Below are 26,576 nucleotides of genomic sequence, written 5' to 3'. Positions count from 1 at the left end.
GGATCATCCCTCCGGCCGAATCTCTAAAAAGGGGTCCCTCAGGATCCCTGCGATAGGAGTTAACCCTCCGACAGCATCCCTAAATTTATTTGTTTGTTTTCTTCTGCAGAAAAAATGGCCGATGGATATCGTCTCCAGCGCTCCGGCTCCAGCTCCAGTGGGGAAATGGAGCCCCTCGCTCAGGAGGCTCCAGTCGCTGCTACGTCCCAGCAGCAGCCACGTTCTGCACGCACGGCGTTCCCCTCTCAAGGAGACCAGGGCGCTGGGCCCAGCAGGGCCGCCGCCGCTGTCGCCGGTGCACCACCCAACCCCCAGCAGGTGGCCGAAACTCCTGCCACCAGGTCCGGGTCTGGACAGCGCCGGGCGCCGCTTCGGCGAGGCCAGTCCCGGGACCCTCTTCATCCAAACCCCGACTCGCTACCGACGCCTCCGTTCTTACGAAGGAGGTCGTGGTGGGCGAAGACGCCTCCCAGGTCGTCCGAATCGGCGGTGACCTGGGCAGCAAATAGGAAAGCGCGCTCGTCGCCTTCCTCTGGGCTAACGTCGATGTGTTTGCATGGCAGCCGTCCGATATGCCCGGGATCCCTAGGGAGGTGATCGAGCACCACCTGGCTGTGCGCCCGGACGCGCGCCCGGTGAAGCAGAAGGTCCGGTGGCAGGTGCCCGAGCGCCAGGAGTTCATCCGGGAGCAAGTCAGCAAGCTCCTTGACGCCGGATTCATCCGAGAGGTCCTCCACCCCGAGTGGCTGGTAAACCCAGTTATCGTCCCGAAGGCCAACGGCAAGCTCCGCATGTGCGTGGACTACACCGATCTAAACAAGACTTGCCCTAAAGATCCTTTTCCTTTGCCCCGCATAGATCAGATTATAGATGCAACCGCGGGATGTGATCTTTTGTGTTTTTTAGATGCAAACTCTGGTTATCGCCAGATTCGCATGGCCATAGAGGATGAAGAAAAAACTGTTTTTACCACTTCGGTGGGGACTTATTGCTATGTGTCGATGCCTTTTGGTTTGCGCAACGCTGGTTCTTCTTTCCAGCGCGCTATCCGCATCACCCTTGATTCGTAGGTTGGCCGCAACGTCAAGGCCTACATCGACGATCTCGTGGTTAAGTCCCGAGACCGCGCCACCCTGCTCGAAGATCTTGCCGAGACGTTCAACAGTCTCCGCACTACCCGCCTCAAGCTCAACCCCGAGAAATGCGTCTTCGGGGTGCCTGCGGGCAAGCTCCTCGGTTTCTTGGTTTCCAGCCGAGGGATCAAGGCCAATCCAGAGAAGATCCGGGCCATCGAGCAGATGCGACCCCCGGCTCGACTCAAGGAGGTTCAGTGTCTCGCTGGCTGCATGGCGGCCCTCAGGCGCTTCATCTCCAAACTCAGGGAGCGAGGACTCCCCCTCTTCAAGCTTCTGAAGAAGATCGGTCGTTTCGACTAGACGCCAGAGGCCGAGCAGGCCTTCCGCGATCTGAAGAAGTACCTCACCTCGCCACCCGTACTGGTGGCCCCCTCTGAGGGCGAGCCACTACTGCTCTACGTCTCAGCCACTCCTCAGGTAGTGAGCGTGGTACTGTTGGTGGAGCGCGATGAGTGCACGGGGCAAGATGTTGGGTCCCAGCTCCCGGCCGCCCCCGAGCACTCCCCTGTCCTCACGGCTCCCCCCGAGCAGGGGGTCGAGCCCGAGCACTTGGTTCCCCCCGGGCAGGGGGTCGAGCCCAAGCATTTGGCTCCCCCCAGCCAGGGAGTCGAGCCCGAGCACCCGGTCAGCCCCGACCACGTCGCCGAGCTCGGGGGTTGTAGCAGGCCCTCGGGTGAAGTCCGGTGTACTTCATCAGTGAAGTCCTCCGGGAGGCCAAGACAAGGAACCCCCAGGCTCAGAAGCTGCTCTACGCCGTGCTCATTGCTTCCCGGAAGCTGCGCCACTACTTCCAGGCGCACAAGGCCTCGATGGTTACTACGTACTCACTGGGGCCCATCCTCCGGAACCGAGAGGGCACCGGGCGCGTCGTCAAGTGGGCAGTAGAGCTGGCGGAGTTCGACCTGCACTTTGTTAGCCGCCAGGCGATCAAAAGCCAGGCGCTCTCTGACTTCCTGGCAGAGTGGACACCCGTCCCTGAGGTCATCCGAGAAGAAATCTCCATATATCTCGGGCACGATTCGCCCGGGTACTGGATTATTCATTTCGACGGTTCCCTCACTCTGAAAGGCGCGGGGGCCGGAGTGGTTCTCACCTCCCCAACGGGTGAAGAACTCCGGTACATCGTGCAGCTGCAGTTCCGCGCATCCAACAACATGGCGGAATATGAGGGCCTCATCGCCGGCCTCCGAGCCGCGGTGGGCCTCGGGATTCGTCACCTCCTGGTCAAGGGAGACTCCCAGCTGGTGGTTAACCAGGTATCGAAAGAATACCAGTGCACGGATCCTCAAATGACGGCGTACGTGGAGGCAGTCAGGAAGCTAGAGAAGCGCTTCGACGGCCTGGAGCTGCGGTACATCTCTCGCCGCGACAATACTCTAGCCGACGACCTCTCTCGCCTGGCCTCCTCCCGTGCGCGCGTCCCTGCCGGAGTCTTTGAAGAAAGACTCACACGGCCTACCGTCCTGCCTGCCGAACATGACGAAAGGGAAACCTCGAGCTCAATTCAAGGGACCCCCGCGGCGCCCTCAGTGGGAAGCCCCGATAGGGTGCCACCGTCCGGTGAGCGCGCTGCGCTTGCTGTCAGTTCTCAAGATGCCTCGTGGATGGACGAGATCCGAGGGTACTTGAAGGAAAAGTTCCTCCCCGGGGATGAGGCTTCTGCTGAAAGAGTTGCTCGGCAGTCCAAACGCTATGCCATAGTAGATGGGGATCTCTACCGGCGTAACGCAGGCGGCATCCTCCTGAAATGCATCACCCGGGCAGAAGGCGGCGAGCTTCTCGCTGAGGTCCACGAGGGCGAGTGCGGTGGCCATGCATCATTCCGCACGTTGGTCGGGAAGGCCTTCCGGCAAGGTTTCTACTGGCCTACAGCCCTCCAAAATGCTTCCGAGCTGGTTCGGCGCTGCAGGGCGTGCCAGTTCCACGCGAAGCAGATTCACCAGCCAGCTCAGGCTCTTCAAACCATCCCCCTGTCATGGCCTTTCGCGGTCTGGGGGCTGGACATTCTGGGTCCATTCCCCCGAGTAATCGGGGGCTATGAGTACCTCTACGTCGCCATCGACAAATTCACCAAGTAGCCGGAGGCGGTTCCAGTCGTCAAGGTGACCAAGAACACGGTGCTCCAGTTTATCCGCGGTATCACCAGTCGCTTTGGTGTCCCGAACCGGATCATCACCGACAATGGCACTTAGTTCACAAGTGCCCTGTTCGGGGACTACTGCGAAGACCTCGGCATCAAGCTCTGCTTCGCCTCCGTCGCTCATCCTTGGAGGAATGGGCAGGTCGAGCGCGCCAACTCGGAGATACTGAAGGGGCTCAAAACCCGAACCTACAACGTGCTCGCAAAGCACGGGAAAGGGTGGATCGACGAGCTGCCTGCCGTGCTATGGGCCAATTGGACTACGCCAAGTCGCGCTACCGGGGAGACTCCTTTCTTCCTTATGTACAGCGCTGAGGCGGTCCTCCCCTCCGAGCTCACTCTAGGCTCCCCTCGGGTGCATACCTACTTTGAAGGCGAACAGGAGCAGCAAAGGCGCGACGACGTCGAGTATTTGGAAGAGCGCCGGCGGCGTGCCGCCGTCCGGGCAGCTCGCTACCAGCAAAGCCTACGGCGCTACCACCAGCGTCACATCCAGGCCCGGTCTCTCGAGGTGGGGGATCTAGTTCTCCGACGAGTCCAATCACGCGAAGCAAGGAATAAACTGCCCCCTATGTGGGAAGGCCCCTTTACCGTGATCGGTGTCCCGTGAGAAGGCTCCTTCCGGTTGGCTGCAGAAGATGGGCAGCCGCTCCCCAACGCGTGGAACATCGAGCACCTGCGCAAGTTCTTCCCGTAGATGGCCATGTTTGTAGGCTCAGGTCAACCAGGTCGGGGGCTTCCCCCCCCCCCCCCCCCGCCCACGTTGACCGGGGGCTACCACTATCTAGGTAAGAACCACTATCTGGGTAAGTCGCCCAACCTTGTAAAAAAAATTGTCAATACAATACATATATCAATGTGCCGTTCTTATGTCAAAATTTCATTTTGCTGGATTCCATATGTTTAATCTGTCTGGTGAGATGCTCGATTGTGCGAGAAAAGTTCGCTCTCTCATTTTCCCCGTTGATAAAAGAATCCCGGTCGGTATGCGCGCGGGCAGTTGCCGCTGACTTACGTCTGTTGTGGTAGGCTGTGGTGTTCGGTATCGTGGTAGGCTCCCGGGCATCACCGAGTCCCTAGGGTTCTCGGGTAATCCTATCGCTCGAGCTGCTCGAGTAGTCCGGAGCCTAGGCCCTAGGGGCGGGCTGTCGGTGCTCGGTCTGGTCTGTCATACCCGGGCACCACCGAACCATAGGATCTCTGGGTTATACCTCTGTCTGTTTCTGTCCGCCGGTCTGGGTATTCGAGAGGTCTCGGGTCGAAAATGAGAGCAGTCTATAATAAGTACCGCACTAACAGAGCGCACCAAGCAAAGAATTTCTCTATTTTCCTCAAGTCACAGATCGACAACCAAAAGCAAAAGCAACTCGACCGCGAGGGCCTCAGTGCCCAGGTCGCTGCTCGGCCCTAAGGGTCCTCGGGTGGTCCTACCGCTCAGGCATGAGTGGTCGGGATCACCTGATCCCGGGCCCCCCTTGCGCCCCCCCTCCAATGCTCGGGCGCTCCAGCCATGGGAACCGAGTTCCCAGGCACCCCCGAGCTCGGAGCGCATGCCTCTCCTGGATCAGTTGGCCCAAAAGCTGACAGCTGTCCGGTGAGTGGTTAAATTCACATGAATTTACATTCAGTAATATATTGTTCTCGAGTTGTCCTCGGGGGCCCTCGTACTCTAATCTGTTCGGCGAGATGGTCTCCTTGCGCACAAAATCCTGCCACGTGTCCGCTTTTTCCTCGAACGACAAAACGGACAGTAGAAAGGTGTACCGTACGTACGACAATGTCTAACCGAAGTCTTTCATGGTGGTCGTGGTGTTCGGTCCGCTTAAAAGGCCCCGAGCACTACCGAGCCTCTAGGGTTCTCGGGTTATCTCACGTCTCGAGCTGCTCGAGCGGTCGGGAGCCTAGACCCTGGGGGCGGGCTGTCGGTGCTCGGTCCGGTCCGTCCTAGCCCGGGCACCACCAAACCGTGGGGACTCTTGGTCGCATTCCCGCCCACACGTGTCTCCAGTCTACTTGTTTGAGTGGTCGCAGAGTGGGAAAGTGTTCACTGGTCATGACGTGCTCCATGCTGGATCGATCTATCTCCCGAGCAAGGAAGTTCGTGCATTTGTCTTTTGACTTAGCCATTGCGGACTCGTGAGGGCTCGGGGGCTGAACACGCTGAGAAGGCCTCAATGCTCGGGTGACGAGTGGTCGGGGCGACTTCGTTCTCGGGGAAGGAAAGGTCGGGCTCGGTCCAACTGAGTACTCCTCGGGGCATCAAGTGAAAACAACAGAAACTTCATCAAGCATTCAGAAGAACACTGGAGTTGCGACCCCAAAGAAAGGCTTCCATTATATTCACAAAAAGGACAGCTATTCTGAGGGATCACTCCCATATTTACATCAAGTCAAAGAAAAAGAAAAACTACAAAAGTCTACTCTAAGTCGGAGCCCTCGCCGCTGCTCCCCGGGTCCGGAGTCGGCGGCGCCTCTCGCGTGAAGCAGGCCGCCACCTCGGCGGTGGCACCCCGAACTGCCTCCCGGGTGGCCTCCTCCTCGGCTTCGACCACCCCTTCCCGAGCTGGTTCCAGCGGGAATTTCGGGTCCCGGCTTCGATAGCAGGCCAGGACATGCTCGGCCACCGCTTGGGCCAAGCCTCGCCCTTCCCGGGCGGCTAGATCCTGGACAGCCTGGGGGAGCACCTCGAGGAGCTGGCTAATTCTCTGGAAGCCAAGGGCGATGTGGCCGATGCCCGTCCCCTTAGCCTCCACGTGGACTCGCCCGAGCCCGGCCACCCTCACGGACCTCTGCGCTTGCTGAAGGATGTCTTCCATCATCAGCTTCATGTTGGCCCGTTCAGTCTTGGCGGTCTCGAGCTCCTCCGTCACGCTCCGCAGCCGCTCCTCGAGGCCCTGACCCCCGGCCGCGCCGGCCACGCCGGCGCTGGACGCCTGGGCTTCAGCCTACTTCACCCGCTCTGCAAGGGCGGAGAGGGCCTGTTCGCGGGCGGTCAGCTCCGACTCCCACTTGGCGGCCCGCTCCTCCCGAGCGGCTGAGGCTAGCACCGCCTCGATAGCCTCCGTCTCCCAGAGGATCAACAGTTCCTCCCGGGCTTCCAGATACGCTGTCGTGATGCCGACGTCGGTCTCTCTGATTGCGACGTCCTCCTCTCGGCGTTGGAGCTCCTCCTCCCACCGCTGGAGTTTGGCGCGGATCTGGTCAGCCTCGTCTTTCTAGCGGGCCAAGTCAGCCTGGGAAGCCTCTGCCATCCTCTCGCGGGCCAGGACCGCCTCCTCTCGCGCCTGCGCCTGCCTTTCCCTGGCGAGCGCCTCGGCAGCCTGCTGCTGCGATGCCTCGGCCAGGCGGGCGGCTTCTTCCCGCTCCCGCACGGCCTCCGTGCGAATGCCCTCTAGGGCCTTCCGTTCCTCCTCCAGAGCGCGTCGCTTGCTCTCGTTGGTGGCGCACGCCGCGGCGACGCGGGCCTCAAAAAGGCGCCAGCCCGCGACAATCCGCTCCCTCTCCGTGGCAAGGGCGGCGCGGTTCGCCTCAAGCTGCGTCATCTCTCCCGCCACGGCCGCCTCCAGCCGCCCGATCACCTCCCGGGCGCTTCCTAGCACGACTGGGAGGGGGTCGGCGGGCCGGCTGGGCGCTGGGTCCCCTGCGAGCCTCCTCCGAGGGGCTCGGGTTCCCCGAAAACTGCCATGCAGGCACCGCCCATGACGAGGTAGTCCGCCCCACGCTCGACGTGCTCGGGGCGGACTCAGCCGGCGTCGGTTTCTCGGGAACGGCCGCTGCCACCCGCTCGGGGCTGGGCGGCGCCTGTGGTTCCGTCTCGGCCGGCGCGCTCAGCGGCTCCGGCTCCACCGACGCGCTTGGCTCAGGCGCTCAGCTCAGGGGCTGGAGCCGGCCTCCGGCCGTCCTTGGTCTCCAGCGGCGCCCGTAGGCAGCCTGCAAAAGAAGAACGAGGTTAGTCTCCAAACTCACCCCGGGCAAGGCATGCTCAGGAAAAAAGAGGGGAAACTTATGCAGATTTGAGTCTTCGGTATTGCCACCTCAATTCCGGGATCCGGTACCCCGGGCCCGATGGTGTTGGCCCGGAGTCCTCCCTCCTCCTCTTCCGCGGGGGGCTCTGCGGGGCCGCCGTGCGGTCTTCGGGCTCCAGACCAGGCCCAAGCAGACCAAGGTCTGGTTCCAGAACCGCAGATGCCGCCCCGGCCGATGGCCCCGCGCTGGACAGTTGGTCGTCCCGGCCTTCCTCCTCCTCGCCAGGCAACAGTGATGGTGGGGACGTCGGTGCAGGAACGAAAGTCCGGGGGTGCTTCCCTCTGTCCCTCGGCGCTATCGCCGCCCCGCTGTCGGCGGCGCCTCCTCCTCCGGCCTGGCGGCTACTGCCTGCAGCAGCCCCACCGCTGGCCTGCGGCTCACCGCCTGCGGCGCCCGGGCCACCGATCTGCGCCAGACCACCTGCGGCCTCCTCGCCGGCCGCCTCGTCCACCCTGGGAATCTAGATAGTCCCGGGGTTCCAGCGCCCCGGCCGGTCGACCAGTCCCTGGGCATCGAACTCCGGCAGCTTCACCTGCAGCGCCACCAGGTCAAGGTCGGCACAGAGCGCTAGCTCCTTCCAGGGGAGCTCCGCCCGGCTCAGGTCGTCCACTCTGATCACCACCCGGAGAAGGCCCCTCAACGCCGCCCTGTCCAGGTCCCACTCCGCGCCGATCTGGGTCTAGGTGATGTCCTGGGAGCCAGTGTACACCCAACAGGGTCGGGCCCGCTCCCGCAATGACGCCAGGCGGTAGCGCAGGTAGTCCGCCACCACCATCACTGAAGTAAGCCCGGCCTGGCGCATGAAGTCGATGCGCTCCAGGACCGGCGCCATCCGCGCGTCCGCCTGCGGTGGCACCTCCCAGGTCACCTTCTGGGGTTCCGCCGCCATCTCCGGCAGGGTCAGACGGTCGTGGGGGCTGACGTCGACGTAGAACCAGTCGCACCGCCAGTCCTCCCACTTGCTCCGCAGCACCTGGGGAATGTACTGCTCCCCAGGCCGTCCAGCAGCCGGAAGTTGCAGCAGCCGGCGACGTCCGCGGTGGAGAAGCCCCTCTTCTTCCCGGCCGACCGCAGCACGAAGAAGTGCCGGAAGAGCGTCATCGATGGTGGCACCCCCACGAACATCTCGCAGAGGTGGGCGAAGACCGCCAGGATGACGACGGAGTTGGGGCTGAGATGCACCAACTGGATCCCGAACGTATCCAGGATCTGAAGGAAGAACGTCGAGAATGGCGGCACCAGCCCCGCCGCCACAAAGGAAGTGAAGAGGACGATGCACCCCAGACAGTCCGTCATCGGCGGGAAGTTCGCCGGCGTCACCACCGAGGCCCCCCGCTGGCCCTCTGGCACCATCAGCTTCCGCACCTTGTCCGCCGCCTCCTCGTTCACAAGGCGGGACTCCGGCAGCACGCCGTCGGGAGTCCTGTCGTGGCGGCTTCCTCCTGCTCTCGACATCTCGTCAGGGTGGGGGATGATCTGGACGGTGGGGGAAGAGGGGTGCTCTGATCGCCTAAGGAAAGTCTAGGGCTCAGGAGCGCAAGGAAGGCAAGAGCTTGATCGCAAGATGGCGTAAAGAGGGGAGCGGTTCGCTCCCCTCCTCCTTTTATACCCCAGGGAAATTCAAACGTCGCCTGTCACGACGCGTTCGGCGGGACAGTTTCCTCGGCCAGCGCAACCGCCAGGCGAATCTTCCTCAGGCCGTGCGGGTGTCAGCAGTTGCCAGGCGTATTTTCTCGATTTGCGCGGTTGCCGCGCGTGCCACCTACCTTGTTATCACGCGTCGCCCGTCCCGTTATCACACGCCTCGGGAGTCGTCTGGACGCGCGTCCGTTCGTTTCCCCGTTGGGCCGTACCAGAGGCCCGGAACGGAAGGGCCACCATCTAAAAGCTCACCGCGTGGCGTCAGTTCTGGCTTCGAACTCGTTGACGATGAAGGGCCCATCCGCAGTCTCTAGGCCATCGCCTGCCAATGGGCCCGGGGGCTGCTGTCGGTGAATCATGAACCGGGGATCCCCGAATCCTGAGTCCAGGCCAGCAATCCGCCACGTGGAGCCATCGCGCGGAGTCTCCTCCGCGAGGTAAAAAAGATTAAGTTCCGGGAGAGGGCGCTCGGGGCCACAGTTAGTGGTCCCCGAGTACCCAAGTTCCCCGATGATCTACGAAGTCTAAGTGCCGGGAAGAAAGTGCTCAGGAAGGTGTACGGTGGCCCCCGAGCACCCGAGTCCCCCGACGATCAGGAAAGATAAGTCCCGGGAGAAATGTGCCCGGGGCCGCGAGCGGTGGCCCCCTGGGCACCCAAGTATCCCAAGGACCCACTGAAGGAAGTTCCGGGAGAGAGTGCTCGGGGCTGCGTGCAGCAGCCCCCGAGCACTCGGTCCCCCAAGGATCCGTACAAGCGTGCCCGGGAGAGAGTGCTTGGGGAGGTGAACAGTATCCCTGAGCACTCGGTTCCCCGAGGATCAAGAAAGGGCGTTCTCGGGAGAGAGTACTCGGGGAGGTGAACAGTGACCCCCGAGCACTCGGTTCCCCGACGACTCAGAGAGCCCCCTGACTGTGGCCCCCGAGGGGCCCACTAATGAGGTGTCAGCCAGTCAAAGGCCCAGGGCCGTATTTAAAGAGCGTGCGTGGCCTGTCACCTCGCTCACGCCACGCTCGGTGTCAGTTCCTGCCACTTTCTGACAGGAGGGCGTGGGGTCATTGAATGCACGGGTCCCATCCCGTGCCATCCGGCCCATCTCAGGATAACGTTGTTGGGGCCGAGGCGTTCCGTCTGCCGCGCTGCTGTGACAGGAGACCAAGACAAGACGGGCATGCCGGGCCGCTCTGCGGCTGCCCGGTGGGCCCTCTCCACGGCGCCCGTTGCCAGTGCATTTATGGTGACGGATGACCGGGCGTGGGACGTATTTTTCACCCCCGGTCACTTCGCACAGAGACTATGATGACGCCCTTTCCATTTATGGTGTCTTGGAACTCGTGCCCCCCTCCTGTTCGGGGCACACTACTGTCGGCAGGTATTTAAAGCAGCCAACAGCATGGACAAAGTGAAGTTATTTGAAGCTTTGAAATCTCTGAGCAAGCTCGACAAGTGAGACAAAGTTCTCGAGGTAGCGAAGAGAAGAGCAGACCGAAGAACAGAGAGCCCCAGGCTCTAAGTTAGACAAACATTCTTGTAACCAGCAACATCCCTGAGGGACATTCTCAAGGCATTTATAGTATCCATACAGGAGTAGGGTGTTACGCCTCCGTGCGGCCCGAACCTGTCTAAACACCAGCGCATTTACTCCATTTCGCACTAGATCATTCCACCCCACCGGCCATCGCATTCATACCCATTTATTTCTCCGGCGAGCATATTCAGGATCATCCCCCCCCCCTCCCCCGCCGAATCTCTAAAAAAGGGTCCCTCAGGATCCATCCGACAGGAGTTAACCCTCCGACACCATTACTCCGTAGTTATCAACAGAAAATACGTTGTTGACCTCGCCAAGACGACCTTTCCTGCAAATGAATTGAGAACACAAGTAAGAACAGGTAGATGCAATCTGAATATTCCTAATTACCAATAAAACACTCGAGTTGGGGTTTAACAAACCGATAAACGGCGATACTGTGTAAAACAGAATAATCTAAGCTAAACTCGAGTCTAAACTACGATAGCTATTGTGTATATATAGGAGAGACGTGAGGAGGTAAATCTAGAGTTGTGCAGCCGTGGAAAGTAGCGTACATAACTTGGAGTCCGACCCTGACACGATTACAAGACCTAACAGGGTCCAATACGGTGGCACGTCACCTTATTTCTTTGACTCTGACTAAACTATAAGAAATATTTTATTTAGCTTATATCCATTGGAAAGAGCTCATCGTAAGCTTTCCAGAATGTCAAAGATTATCTAAAACAGACTTCGTATGAGAGAGTTATGCTTGTTTTACTCACGTGTTGTCCTGAGACTCGATCACGGCCACGACCATGAGTAGAGCTCAGTCTCGAGTCCGAGTAGACTTAACCTTCAAGGGGTGACGTCCGAGTAAGATTATGGTGCTTCTCATTTGTTTCTAAGCAACAAAACAATATAAAACCTAGTAATATTTTATTCTCTACGAAAAAATATGAATAATAAGAAACGAATTCATCGTGAGTATATCTAAGGGCCATGACCATATCAACTATCCAACACATTGCAACCAAAAACTAGAACATCTCACAGCTGCCTCGAAACAAAATGCCAGAAAACATACTCGGCCATTGGCAGTGTTAGAAATCGCTTAGCATTGGTACTCTAGTACCACAATGGCAGTATTACTTTTATTTAAACCGCAACACTAAGTATAAGTTATAGTATTTGAACATATATTTAAACACATATTCTACCCACACTCTAAAATGTACACTAGATTTATAACTTATACTTCCACACGCCTACTAAAAAGATTTAGAAATAAGTCTATTTTACTCTTTCAAACTATCACGTTTGTCTGAATAACCCCTTGAACTTTTAAACCGTCTATTTTACCCTCTTGAACTATCAATACCGTCTATTTTACCCCACGAAGTAATTTTTATCGGTGGTTTTGATGATGTGGTGGCGGTTTCACCACGCGGCAGTCCTAGTCAGCGTGCTGATATCAGCGTTGCGCAGTAATTTAATTTTTCTTTGGAAAAATAATTCATGAAATAGATTATTCCGAAAAATAGGTTTTATGTTTAAAAAATCCCAAAATATAAAATAATTTAGATAAATGTTTAATATGTTTTTAGCCCTATTTTTATTTTTGTAAATAATATTTAATGTTTTCTAGTGTAACAATTATTCCAAAAATGTTAGAATAAATGATTTAATTTGGAAAATATTTTTAGAAAATATAGATTAATTTTTATAAAGTTTTAAAAAAATTCTTTGATAAAATAAATGTTTTTAATTTGTTTTGTTGCATATAAAATTAGTTTGGGCACATTTTTAGCACATTTGGACATATTTTGGTCACAGTTTGGCACATTTGGTCATATTTGGGCACATTTTAGGCATATTTGGTCATATTTTGGACATATTTGAGCATATTTGGGCACATTTTGGCATATTTCAGCATATTTGGCCATATTTTGTCCAAATGTGCCTAAATTGTGCTCAAATACGTCCAAATATGTCCAAAATATGCCTAAAATGTGCCCAAATATGACTAAAATATGTCCAAATATGACCAAATATGCCTAAAATGTGCCCAAATTTAGCAAAAATTATCAAAAATGTGTTCAAAATGTATTTAAAATGGACCCAAATATGCCCAAAATGTACCCAAATATGACCAAAATGTGGCTAAAATGTGTCAAAATGTGACCAAATGTGCCCTAAATGTGCCAAAAAGTGACTAAAATATGGCTAAATATGTCCAAATGTGCCAAAATATGCTCAAAATGTGTCAATAATTACAACTAAACTAATTTTAAACGGCTAGAAACGACGCGAAAACTACGGCTAAAAATGACGAAAACTATTTTTCTGAAATTAAACCTAATTTTTCTAGAACTAAAACTATTTTTATATACAACAAAACATATTAAAAGCATTTATTTTATCAAATAAAATATGTTTAAACTGTATCAGAATTAATCTATATTTTCTAAATTAAAACATTTATTATAAAAATTTTGAATAATTTTTACACTAGAAAAACATTAAATAATATTACAGAAATAAAAACAAAGCTAAAAACATATTAAAACATTTATCTAAATCATTTTATAATTTTGGATTTATTTCTAAACATAAAACCTATTTTTTGGAATAATTTATTTTTATGAATTATTTTTTAAAAGAAAAATCGAATTACTGCGCTACGTTGATGTCAGAACGCTGACTAGGACTGCCATGTGGCGAAACCGTCACTACATCATCAAAAACCCGAAGAAAAAACACTCTGAGAAATAAAATGGACGGTATTGATAGTTCAGATGAGTAAAATGGACGGTTTAAAACGTTTAGAATTATCCAAATAAATGTGATAGTTTAAGAGAGTAAAATGAATTTATTCTAAAAATTCATGAGACCTCCTACTCAAATGGCGACATATACGTCACCCTCTTATTATGATCAACAGAAGTTTGAGACTGACTAAAAAATATTTTAAAAATAAACCCCAGTGCGTGCTACAGGATCAAGCCCGGACGGGTAGCCTCACGTCGGGAGGACTTGCCAACCCAGCTGCGCTCGTTTCGCACAATGGCAGTAGCACTAAACTAATGCGTGCGGTGTGTATGTACATGTTTAAGACAGGCCCTCACCCCGGAGCGAGGTTGTCCGGTTGCTCCGCGGATTTCCTCATGTGACGTCCTGTTTGTCTGCACGTCTCGATCCTCATCCGACGCAGTTATTAGTGAGGCTCGGATTTTCTGGCTCTCAAGTCTGCGGTCGCTCGCTCACGAACGCGAAATTCCTTCCCTGTGCACAGCACGCGGAGGATCCGAATATCCGATACGCAATTCAAGTTGCTGCCCTGGCAGAGGCATGGCGAGCTGGCCCTCCACACGACGACGGCGTGAGCTCAGCCTCCGCCACCCCGGTGCGTGATGACGGACGGATTAGATGGAGCCAGTATGGTAGATGCAATGCAAGCAAGCCGATCCGATCGATCTCGTTGTCACGCCAATGTGTGTGGCACGTCGCCGCCGACCAACATCCATCCAGTCCAGGGTACGAACAGGCCGTGCCACGCCTGGCAGCTGGACCGGCCGGCGCCCCTCGAAGACAAAGACGCCAACGCACCACTGAATCGGATTGCTAGACACGTGTACGAATAAGCATTGTTGTTATGCTCAGAACGTAGACTTTAGCTAAACCTTATTAATAAATATCATATCTTTAATATGATATCGTCTGTAATCTCACATGCATTATTTTGATAAATCTATGCTGTTTCCGTTGGCTATTTTCCTAACACGGGTGATGGCTCACGCCAGAACAACGCGCGATTGCGGCCGCGCATCCGTCGACGTGCGCATCGCTTCCGATCCAAGCCTCGCGGATTGTCGACGGGCGGTGTGGTCGGATGGTTGATTTGGTTAATCATCTAGGGCAGGTGCTTGCCGTTTGGAACAAGATCATCAACACGACATCACGTTGCTTCTCGGTTGCGCGAGGGTGCGCTGGTCGCTAATGTGCTTCCGGTCGCTCGCCTAATCTAATCCGGCCACCGATCGACGGCGATCGACCAGCGAGCATCCTCCTCGACCGATCGGGATTCGGGGGCTTCCTTGGCGTACGACGGCGGTTAACCGTCGACGGCGTATTACGGCGTGCTGGCGCGCGGGGCAGGCGTCTGTTCAAACGCGGTTAATCCGTTTTAGTCGGAGACGGAGTTCGTCTTTCCACTTTATTGGAGCGCCAAGGTATCGCACATTCTGTTATTTTGGTGTGCGTTTTCTGGCAAGAACATTCCTTCTTCCTTAAAACTGCCGAAAGCATGCAAGGTTAGTAAGGTCATTTCTCTTTCGCAAAAAAAAAAGTAAAATTACTTCTAATACTTCGTTTCTTAGTGATATTTTAAAAAGAAAAATTAAAAAATTAGGTGTTTAAAAAATAAGCTTCCAATATATGTATATGTGTTGCTTATTTTTTAAGATCTCTCAAATCAATTTATTGTCTCACAATCATCTAAGATGGTTCAAAGAGCTAGTTTATTTCATAAGAAACAAGCTTCATCTCCCTCCTCTTTAAATAACTTGCCACATTAGTTTTTTACTTACTTGGACACCTAATTAATGTCTAAACTAAGCAAAATATTGATATGACAAGCTATTTAGAGAGTAGAGAGATGGAGCTTGTTTTTCATTAAGATATCACCTATGAAATAAGACATTAGAAGTGATCTAACCCGAATGCGCCTGAGAACACATGGTGGAATTTTTCACTATTTCTCCTACAAAGCAAAGAATCAGCGTTCTCAACTTGATCCTGTTTGTCATAACTGAAACTTATAGATTTTTGTTAAAAAATTATTTTTGCTGAAAGCTACTTATGATTTTTGGTTTTTACGAGAAATTTTTAGATTCTCAACACACTAAAAATTAGAAAAATCACTCTAAGCTAGCTTATCAATTTTTAGTTATTTTTTTTAAAACCAAATTTTCAAAACCCAACCATAATAAATTAGTCTGTTTATTTTAGCTTTTTACCGAAGCAAACCGGGCCTCCGGAGGATAGCACAGGATGAAGTACGGCACATGGTAACAACCTGACACTCCGCGAGATGGCACTATGGCAGTATCCAGCCGACCGAGCACCAGCAACCGGTTCACACACGCAAGCTCCGGCCAGCACAACACAACCAAGGGCGCCACTGCGCGAAAACCCAACCCGCGAAGCCGAGCCACGGAGACTCCCGCTAGGCCGATGCAGCGAACGATGCTGCTGCTAGCCCTGGCATCTGCTGCAGCGTGCACGGACGAGCAGCCTAGCGGCGGCAGAGCGGCACACGACGCCGTCACGGGCGCGCCCACACACTCAGCCACTCAGGCACAGCCACTGCAGTACCGCGCACATAAAACACACACTCACGCGCCACATTCCCACCTCTTCCTCCCAAAATTTCCCACACCCGACAACAAGCAACCCCAGCAAAAGCCACCGCCCGCACAAAAAAAAAAGGCCAACGCCAGTGAGGAAAGCTTCGGTTACAGCTCCAGCTCCCCTCCTCTCTCAAGCTTCGCCTTCCTCACCAATGCCTCGCCCGTAGCTGCGTCCCCAGCTCCAACTCCCGTCGCGATGGCCGGCCCCCGCGCGCACGTGGCGGCGGCGGAGGCGGCGGCGCTGGCGGCCCTGTTCGCAATCGCCTCCTTGGCATGCTGCGCCGTCGCGGAGCCGCCGCCGAGCGAGCGGTCCGCGCTGCTGGCGTTCCTCACGGCGACCCCGCACGAGCGCCGGCTCGGGTGGAACACATCAACGCCGGCCTGCGGCTGGGTCGGGGTCACGTGCGACGCCGCCAACTCCACCGTCGTCGAGGTCCGCCTCCCGGGAATCGGCATCATCGGCGCCATCCCGCCGGGCACGCTCGGCCGGCTCACCAACCTCCGCGTGCTCTCGCTCCGCTCCAACCGCCTCCTCGGGAGCATCCCCGACGACGTGCTCCAGCTGCCCAGCCTCAAGGCGCTGTTCCTGCAGCAGAATCTGCTCTCCGGCGCCATCCCGCCGGTGGTCGCGAGGCTCGGCGGCCTCGAGCGCCTCGTGCTCTCACACAACAACCTCTCGGGCTCCATCCCCTTTGCGCTCAATAACCTCACCGCGCTGCGCGTGCTCCGGCTCGACGGCAACAAGCTATCAGGGAGCATTCCCAGCATCAGCATCCCGGGACTCAACGTCTTCAACGTCTCCGACAACAACCTCAACGGCTCCATCCCGAAATCGCTCTCGCGCTTCCCGCGGGACTCCTTCGCCGGCAACCTCCAGCTCTGCGGCGAGCCGCTTCCACCCTGCACCAGCCCCTTCTTCCCCCCGTCGCCGGCTCCCGGGCTTAGCCCGGGCGGCGGCCCCGAGCCTGGCTCCTCCAAGAAGCGGAAGCTCTCCGGCGCGGCAATCGCCGGCATCATCGTGGGCGCTGTGGTGGCGGCGCTCCTCCTCCTCATCGTCATCGTGCTCTGCGCGAGGTCCCACCGGCGGGGAGCAGCCCGGGAGGGGCCAAAGGGCGCGACATCCGCGGCGGCGCCAGCGAGAGGGCTGGGCCCGACGGCGTCAGGTGAGGGCGGCGGAATGACGTCCTCGTCCAAGGAAGACCTGGGCGGCGGCGCGTCCGGGTCGGCCGCCGCTGCGGCGGCTGCGGCGGCGGGCGCCGGGGCTGGGGAGCAGAGCCGGCTGGTGTTCGTGGGGAAGGGCGCGGGGTACAGTTTCGACCTGGAGGACCTGCTGCGCGCGTCGGCGGAGGTGCTGGGCAAAGGGAGCGTGGGGACGTCGTACAAGGCGGTGCTGGAGGAAGGCACGACGGTGGTGGTGAAGCGGCTCAAGGACGTGGCGGTGGCGCGGCGCGAGTTTGACGCGCACATGGAGGCGCTGGGCAAGATGGAGCACCGCAACGTGCTCCCCGTCCGCGCATACTACTACTCCAAGGACGAGAAGCTCCTCGTCTACGACTACCTCCCCAACGGCAGCCTCTCCGCCATGCTACACGGTCAGTTGTTTGCACCAACCACCGTCCATTCCCCGTTCTTGCTCTTGCATTCCGGTCGCGGTCGCGGTGTCGCTGCCACATTGCCTGCTACTTCCTTGGTTGTTACTTCGCATGATTGCGATTTTGTTTGCCGCGACTTGGGAGTCCACCGAGGGCAAGGCTCGGAGACTTTGAAGCTTCCAAGTCCAAGTCGTCTTCTCGGATAGGCATTGCGCGTTGGAATGAACGCTCACGAGCCCCATTTGCCAAAAATCCGTGCAGAATTGCGCTAGAAATTCACCAATGTAGACGTCAGATGGCTGCGAGCTGACACAACGCGTCGACACATCGGCCGTGGCGGCGCGCGCGGACTTGAAAATTCTGCCTGGATCGGCCGGCGATGATGGCTGATTGCAGCTCGGTTGGTAGGCGCAGCGGTGCACGAACAGTTGGGAAATTATTTTCTTTTCCGGCGGTGAATGGAGAGAATCTACGGGTCTCCCGCCGGCATGTGGGCGGCGGGGGTGCTGGTGGTGGTTCTTGCGCGCTTTTCTTCCCTTCCTTTTTCTTTCGCCGCTTTTCTCTGAAGAGAGAGATGCCCGAGCCACTCAGCCAGTGTGGAGGGTGGACGGAGTGGCGTGGTAGCAGCTGCGTGCGCGGGAGTGATGAGCTAGCGTGGGGTCCTGGCAGTAAAGCGATGATGGTCCTGCCCCGCCCTGCGGACCCCATCATGGATGATCAAATATGCCACTTGAGCCGGCTCAGCACAGGTTCACGTCATGCCATGTTGGTCCGTATGCTATGTCGTAGGCTCATGGCATAGTCCATTTTTTACCGTGCCATACCGATTCGGGCACAATTCTACGACGATCGGCACGACAGGCTCGACGAGCATGGTGGCCTGACGGCGCACGGCTAGGTCAACGGGCACGAGGCACGCACGATCCGGTAGCACTTAAAAAAAATAATAATAACTACAAAATTCCAAAAAATAAAAAATAAATAGAAAATAAATAAAAAAGAGTTTTATTGATTGGTTGTCTTGTTAAAAAACTTTATACTTGAAGAAAAAAAGAGTACAACCTATGGTTATAATCTGGAAATTACATGATTTTAGAAACCATAAAATTTTGCTTACAATATTTAAATACCTTTTCAAAATGTTGCCATACCCATGATCATGCATGCGAGTTCTCGACGTCTTGATCCATAAATGTAAATATGGAATTGATTTCTTGAAGTGGGCAAGTGGCTACTGGCTAGCGAGTAGAGAAAGAGATATGAGTGGCCGATGGGATCACAGGGAGTTTGAGATGGTATTTATAGGACAAGATGAGAAGTGGGTGATAGGCTATTTAAAAAAATAAAGAAAATCATTAATAAAATAAAAAACTTAGAAATAATAGGGACGTATAGTTAATTTAAAAATGAGTTTTATTGATAGGTTATCTCATTAAAAACCTTTCTAGCAAAGAAAAAAAAGAGTATAACCTAGCTCGGAAAATTAGAAATTACATGTAGATGTTTTGAAATGAATCTTCAAGCTCAGTTGTTCTTTGCAGTGTGTTACATTCGTGTTTCAGCTTGTTCTCAATCATTTATTATGGTGAGTATTTCAACTATCTTACTTAATAGATTTGTTCTTCTCTATTTGATTATCTTTCTAGTAAGATTGAAGATAGTCTTAGAAGAAACTGTAGATACGGGAACCGTTAATAAATCTCGTGCTAACAGTGAAAGCACTAGATAATTCGTCTTGTGCTCATGTCATCATTATAGTATGTTGAAGTTTTCTTGTTCATGGCTGGTAACATCGCTGACGATGAAGTTAGTTAGCTCTCCTCCGGATATTGGAATTCCGACACTCGTAGAGGATCGTGACGAAGAGTCTGAACTTTTTGATGAAGAACCTGCACCAAATATTTTCCCTCACATTATCGTCTTCTTACTTGTTGTGGGTGCTAAGGGTAGTCGTTGCAGTCGAACTCCATCATAATCTATTTCATATAAACTTCGAATAACTTAGAAAAAATATTAGTATAATAATTAGAATAATCGTGGCTAAGAGCATCACCTAGAATTACAAGAACACTACAGAAAGCTGCAATTTTAGCTCTATGATCTAAAATAAAGGCAAAGACGCACAATAAAAGAATTTCTTTCCAATACTTTAAGAATTTATATTTTATAAGAACTACATAATCTCTTAGAAGATTGTTATTTTCATAATTGTTTATATGAATATCAATTTTCATAATATTATGCACTACTAAACAAGATGTTGGATAATAAGCTCTTGATAAACTCACAGTTGAATCATAAAAAAATTCAAAAAACTTTAGTATCTTTTTGGAAACATACAAATGCGCTTTCATGAGGAAAGTTTGACCCTCATGCTGATGATAATGTGCATAAATAAATACACCAAATGTACTCTTATATGGTATAATATTTTTGAGCATTAAGAAAATAGAGTTTCATCTTACCAACATGTTCACAGTAAACTTACGTAGAGGTATACCTATTGCAACTTAATATTGTTTATATGTTGCAATTCGTTGGTTAGAGTTCACAAAAAATACTGTAGTATGAAAGTCGTCTAGGTATTGTGATAATCTTTTCAAACTGAATTTTACTATAAGATTGACAATATGACAAGCACAACATTGATGCAACAAGAAAAATTCATCATAGGTACTAAACGATAGAGTAAGAATATCTATTGCTCTAGAATCTGCACCGATATTATCTAAAGTGATAGAAAATATTTTATTCGTGAGACAAAAATCTTCAAATACTTGAGATATCTTTTCAGCAATATTTTTATTGGTATGAGCGTTGTCAATCAACCGAAAATCTATTATTTTCTTTTCTAATTCCCAATCATTAAACAAAATGAACAACCACACTAAGATAATTCTCTCTAGCCCTACTTACTCATATGTCTAAGGTCAAAGCAATTTTAAATGTACATGTTTGCAATATTTCTTTAAGCTTGTTACGGTACGCATTGTAGTATTTTACCATATCCCTACTAGTTGTCAGTCTAAAAACATGCGTGAATCTAGGATTATGAGCTTGCTTAATATAATTATCAAATATAACAGACTTACTGATGTTGAGTGGTAGATTCGCTCTTGCAATAAAGTGGCATAACTCTTTTCGAGCATTGACAGTCATACTCCCAATGATGAACAGAGCCGTCAGGTTGTATTGCAACACGTCTGCTTCATTACTGCTCCACTCCTTCGTTTGCAACTTGTGACGTGCCTCTTCAAGTGCCTGACACTTACCCCATCTTCTTCCTTGCAGAACCTTTCAAAGTCTTGCCAAACTTTGAAAGTACCTGCGTTTGGAGCCCAAACAGTAACAAAATGGCTAGAAAATTCAAAAATAATGGGTTAAATGTGCCGAGCACGACCTGTTAACCTAGGCATGCCCCCACGTGCCCTTTCATGCCGCCCATGCCTAGCTAGGTCAGCCTCAGGCGCAACGTCTCTCGGCTGGCCTGGGCGGGCTGTGCCGTGCTAAGATAGGCCGACCATGCATAGCCGGGCCGGTCATGCATAGCCAGCCCGAGGCGTGCTGTGCTTGGCTGGGGCGGGTTGTGCTTAGCCGGGGTGAGACATGCCGTGCCTAGCCGGGCCGAGACATGCCGTGCTTGCCGTGTCGTGCGCTTTCTAGCCCAAGCTGGGTCGTGCCTGTACCGGCCCATCTCAGCTAGTTCACGCCGTGCCAGCACGTCGTGCCGCACGCTCAGCCTAGGCATGGCCTGTGGCCTCGTGCCGTGTCGGCCCAGCTCGACTCGCCTCGGGCTGGGCTAGGCTTGGGCCATGCCTACAGTGTCGGGCCGTGGGCTGGCCCAGTAAACACGATCCATTTGGATGTCTTTAGTGGCATAGCTCTTTTCGAGTATTGACGGAGTCATACTTCTAATGACGAACAGAGTCGTCGATATTATACTGTAACACCGTTTGCTTAATGGTTGTTTCACTCTTTTGCTTGCAACTTGTGATGTGCCTCTTCAAGTGCCCCGTTCTATTTGAAGGCTTTGCAGATAATTTATGTTTTCAAATATAACATCTATCATACCCGACACTTACCCTATCTTCCTCGTTATTGAACCTTTCAAAGTCCTGCTAAACTTCGAATTCATCAAGATTTCTTCAAGACACAAGGATTACGATTTTGAATTTTCTTGAATTTTTTGCAACAATTCAAACTAATTTTGCTAAATTATCGTAAATTCTAAAGAACTTTGAGACAAGAATGAGAAAAGGAAACAAGAGATCAAATATTGTTGTTGGTGTGGAATAGAAGGACATAGTGGTCCTCTATTTATAGGTGAAAATTTATGATTTTTGCAAAAAAAAATCATAATTTTTGGAGCACAAACAGTAACAAAATGGATTGAAAATTCAAAAATAGCTGGTTAAACAGACCAGGCACGACCCATTTAACCCGTTTACCCGAACATGCCCTCGCGTGCCTTCTCGTGCCTAGTCGGCCGGCTCCACGCGCAATGGCTCCCGGGCGGGTCGTGCTGTGTCGTGCTTGGACAGGCCGGCTGTGCCTAGCCGGGTCACGCCCATGGTAGCCCATCTAAGAAACTGGTGCCATATACGTGTCATGTACAGCACAGCAGCAGGAAATTACGAATGTGCAACGGATCAGTGGCCAAAGGGGAAATTGCTTAAGTGATCCACTCATCATTCTCAGTGTATGTCAGATGGCTACCGCTCGTCTTGAAGGCATGCAAAAATGCGCATCAAAACTACCAGCGAGCTGTGCCCCGTAGGCCGCAGTTGATGCCTTGAACGGTATCACAAAATTCCTTGTACGCGTAGCACATTGGCACTAGGATATGCTAGATGGGGGCATAGAGTAACGCAGTGTGAGTTATCGTGGTGGGACCTGGCCGCGCGTGTTGCTCGGCTACGTGCTGCCGAGTTCACCTCTTCACCCTACCCCGGCACCACCCCTCCCTCCACGGGTGCACGCGTCCTCGAACAAACCTGCCAGGCAGCCCTGCTGTCCATGCAACCGAGCTCAGCAGCCATCGAGTGGGCGACGGGCGGACGGCATTGGCGCGTCTCGGAACTTTTCTCACCTGAATCACCTCTACTGTGTCTTAGTTGCTCATGGCCAACCACTTGAAGAGGATTGAAGAGGTGAATCAGGTAGTTGCCGCTTACCCGTCGGCCATAGTGGAAACAGACATGGATGATGGATGGCGCCATAAATCAGTTTATTTTCTTGCAAAGAACCTTGTGAATCGTCAAGGTTGAGCGAATGTGGTTTCTAACTGAGTAGGAACCTTAGTGTAGCATGTGGCACCTTTGCATTATTCTGGGAGGAATCTAGGGTGGCCTCAGCAAGCAACAGAGTGATAGACCTCCATTGTAGTACAGTGGTACCATAGCTACGAAGGTCTAGTCAATGCACAATGCTGTCATCGTCGTATGTATCTGACCGACACTGCAGTTAGCAGCCTAGCAGGACTGCAGGAAACGGTGTTACCTCTGCCGTGTGGGCACACTGCTAGTCAGTGTTCTCCACTACTTGCCAGAAAATCATAGTTTTGCCTTTGTACACGTACACCCGGCAGTGGCCTAGCAATGCTCACTCGCTCATCACCGCTCTTTGTAAGTTTGTATACAATCACGATGAGTACTACTGCTAGTACATTAGTTCATCAGCTCTGAATTTTTTTTAGCAAAGGCTTCGGTGTTTAAATTTTGAATTGAAGTCGGTTGGTTTCGAGTCAAAATACAGTTAGCAGCGTGTTTGTTTCCTTCGTGGCCGTGCAATTATACAACCTACTATAGTTCGGTGTTTTTGCTGCTCTGTCATGTCCTACCAGCCTATCTACCAGATGTGCTTATTTAGTAGCCAAACAAATTGCTGATGAATATGTACTACTTTCTATCTATATAATGCACTACTGTATTTAGTATTCAGCCTCTTCTTAATTTTGTTAGACCTAATCAACCTACTGCTGGCCTGATTGATTGTTTGTGTCTGCTTGTTGTTGCTGTCCAACTGTACCTGACCAACCTCAGATGCCTTGTCCTCTTACGCTGCTTGCTGCAGTAGTCCGCGTTCCCTGCATTCGAGTTAGCGCTGCGTTTGTTTAACATTACTAGTGTCCGTCACTGATTCCCTGACAGTGACAAGCCCCTGTGGTTTTCAGACCGGTTCAACGTGATTGTTTATTCACCAACTGAATAAACAAACTAACCACTCATGTTTCTGTCACTATGTGATAAGGTTTTTGGTGTTTAGTCCTATGACTTGGTGAGAACTTTCTGTTGGTTTCTGCAATAGAAAATGTGTGCGTTGCTCAATTGACAATTGGATGCTGTCATGTTTAGTAAGCTTTTTGGAAATGTAGGGGGGAAACAAGAGAAACGTACGAATATGTATGTCATTGCAAATGTTTTTTGGTTTTTTAGACAGATGCTGCATTGTATTGCCAGTTTGCTACTGTATCTGTATGTCCTTCAGTTTTTTCACGGGAGAGTTTGCGCATCCACGTGCAGGGAGCCGGGGCTCCGGCCGGACGCCGCTGGACTGGGAGGCGCGCATGCGGTCCGCGCTGTCCGCCGCTCGCGGGCTGGCGCACCTGCACACCGCGCACAACCTCGTGCACGGCAACGTCAAGGCCTCCAACGTGCTCCTCCGCCCGGACGCCGACGCGGCCGCGCTCTCCGATTTCTGCCTCCACCCGCTCTTCGACCCGTCGTCGACGCGCGCCAGCGGGTACCGCGCGCCGGAGGTGGTGGACACGCGGCGGCTGACGTTTAAGGCTGATGTGTATTCCCTCGGCGTTCTACTCTTGGAGCTCCTGACGGGCAAGTCCCCGTCGTACGCGTCCCTGGAGGGCGACGGCACGCTGGACCTGCCTCGGTGGGTGCAGTCTGTGGTGCGCGAGGAGTGGACGGCCGAGGTGTTCGACGTCGAGCTGGTGCGGCTGGGCGCAAGCGCCGAGGAGGAGATGGTGGCGCTGCTGCAGGTGGCCATGGCGTGCGTGGCCACCGTGCCGGACGCGCGGCCGGACGCGCCCGACGTGGTCCGGATGATCGAGGAGATCGGGGGCGGCCACGGCCAGACGACGACAGAGGAGAGCGAGCAGGGCGTGCGGGGCACGTCGGAGGAGGAGCGGTCGAGGGGCACGCCGCCGGCCGCCCCGACGCCGTGACGCCGCGCAGGGAAGGGTAAACGGTAAAGGTTTGGCAAATTGCATAGGCTGTTGGTACTTGTATGTCAGGTTGTTCTGTTCTTTCTCTATTCTTTTCGGTTTCTTTTTTATCCATGTTATTGTTTTGTTGGATCAAATTGTTTTTTCCCCCTCTCTCTCAGGCTTCATTCATCAAAGTAAAAAATGTAATTTTTCTTCAGCCTCTTTAGCCCATTTGTGATGTTCTACTTACTCTCATCCTTCCGTTTTGTTGTGCTGGAGCGAGTGACCCCATGTTGAGCTGGGAGCATAGGAATTCCAATTCTAATCATTTGCAGGCCTCTACTGATATTTTGTTGTCGCTCACTTGTCCGTCACTCAAGCCTATGAAATGCCTTGCCCTTTACTCACGATGGAACAGTATAAATCATGATTGCTCAAAGTGTAGCGGATAAGATTTTCTTGTTCCAATTCTGTGACAGCACAAAGACCGGTGTCGAGCCAAACCGAAACGCACATTCTCGTGGCTGTGTCATGTGACGCCCGAGTGCGCAAAGACCTGAGTCGGACAGCACGAGCACATGCAGAAATCTCAGCGTGATTCCACCGGGCACGACTCATGAAGCAGCGGTCAGCTGCGGATCAATGCGCGCATCAAGCAGGAGAGCACGACGCGATCATCCGAGCCGTTCATTCTCGATCCAACCAATTGCACAAACCTGACAGAGGCGCGCGGGATGTCGTGCTAGGCTGGCCGGCATTACATAAGCTAAACAGTACGCTTTTATCTGCAAATAATTTAATCATCTGTAGCAGCAAGCTTCAGAGGGAGCTCTGTGGTAGTACACAACTAGCAGCACAGTTTACTCGCTGCCTCGCTGGCCCGAGCTCTTTAAAGTGCTCATTTTCTGATTGGAACCTTCTGGCCACATAAAAATGCCTCTCAAATCAGATGCAGACTCCAGATCTTATCGAGATGTCAGCATAAGCGTGTAGGAGATGTTATTGTATACAGACCTGCCTGTTTTTAGCAACAGTGGATATTTACTTCAAAACCACACCGATGATGAATACGGCTTCAGTATGTGTTACATACTGATTTTAAGACCAAATCAAATATAAAATCTCTATATATATTAGCATCAAGTTACATACCTACAATGATGTTATAAGTGTATAACAAAAATAATATCATTAACTTAAACATACCTTCAATCTTATAAAAGGGATAAGCGAGGATAAAAAGAAAGGACACTGCAGCGGAATTTTAGACTATGTCCAACCATATTCCCTTTATTTCGTTCCTTTCTCGATTTCCTTCCCCGTTCTCATTCCCTTTATTTCCTCTCATCTCCAACAACTTCCTTTCGAGGAAAATCGCGAAGGGAAAGGAGAGAGAATCCCGGTCTGGAGGGAATGACCCTGGGAATCCCTTCGCGATGGGAACCGTGAAGGGAAACCGTTGGAGCGCTGAAGGGAACGAAAATCCCGTCGTGAAGGGATTTTGGCCCCTGAAGGGAAACCGTTGGACACAATCTAAGCGTATAATTCATCTTCAACTAGACAACTTCACATACAATCGACGGAGAACACACCTTAGAATACACCAACCTCTGTGAAGTCTTTAAAATATTCCTCAACTGAGCAACATTGTTTAAGTATAGCAAATGTGAGTATATGAAATACTCAGCAAGTGAGAGAAGTGAGAGAAAACATGATATGAGGGTTTAAGATAAGGAATGCTTGACTCTGGTTTACTGCAACTGAATCATTCTAACTTAGAACTCAAGAAGGTATAATAGTCATATTTACTATGTGTGACAATAATACTTTAAAAAATATAGCATCGGATTCCATCCAATACCAAACTCACCAAGTATTCCATTACCAGCTACTAACTCTTTGGGTCACCACCACCCGACTACCAAAACCAAATATCAAAGATTCACAGTAATCATGA

General features: G+C 52.3%; 1 protein-coding gene across 1 annotated transcript; it reads left to right on the top strand.

Moving 5' to 3' along the window:
- The first annotated feature begins 15,544 nt into the window (after window positions 1-15,544).
- LOC133906786 (probable inactive receptor kinase At2g26730) lies at window positions 15,545-24,836 on the top strand. Its single transcript, XM_062348800.1, has 2 exons — window positions 15,545-17,457; window positions 23,979-24,836. The coding sequence occupies exons 1-2, from the start codon at window positions 15,555-15,557 to the stop codon at window positions 24,635-24,637; spliced, it is 2,562 nt and encodes an 853-aa protein (XP_062204784.1). The 5' UTR covers window positions 15,545-15,554; the 3' UTR covers window positions 24,638-24,836.
- Window positions 24,837-26,576: the final 1,740 nt, after the last annotated feature.

This window comes from Phragmites australis, chromosome 2, assembly GCF_958298935.1.
Source record: "Phragmites australis chromosome 2, lpPhrAust1.1, whole genome shotgun sequence".
Classification (NCBI taxonomy): Eukaryota; Viridiplantae; Streptophyta; class Magnoliopsida; order Poales; family Poaceae; genus Phragmites; species Phragmites australis.
Note: the sequence above shows the minus strand (reverse complement) of the source record. Positions and strands in the feature narration are given on the sequence as shown.

Bases quoted from the DNA above. Each gene is read 5' to 3' on its own strand.
- LOC133906786 (XM_062348800.1), top strand. From the start codon at position 15,555: ATGGCAGTATCCAGCCGACCGAGCACCAGCAACCGGTTCACACACGCA. The intron at 17,458-23,978 runs GTCAGTTGTTTG...ATCCACGTGCAG, and splicing joins CCTCTCCGCCATGCTACACG to GGAGCCGGGGCTCCGGCCGG.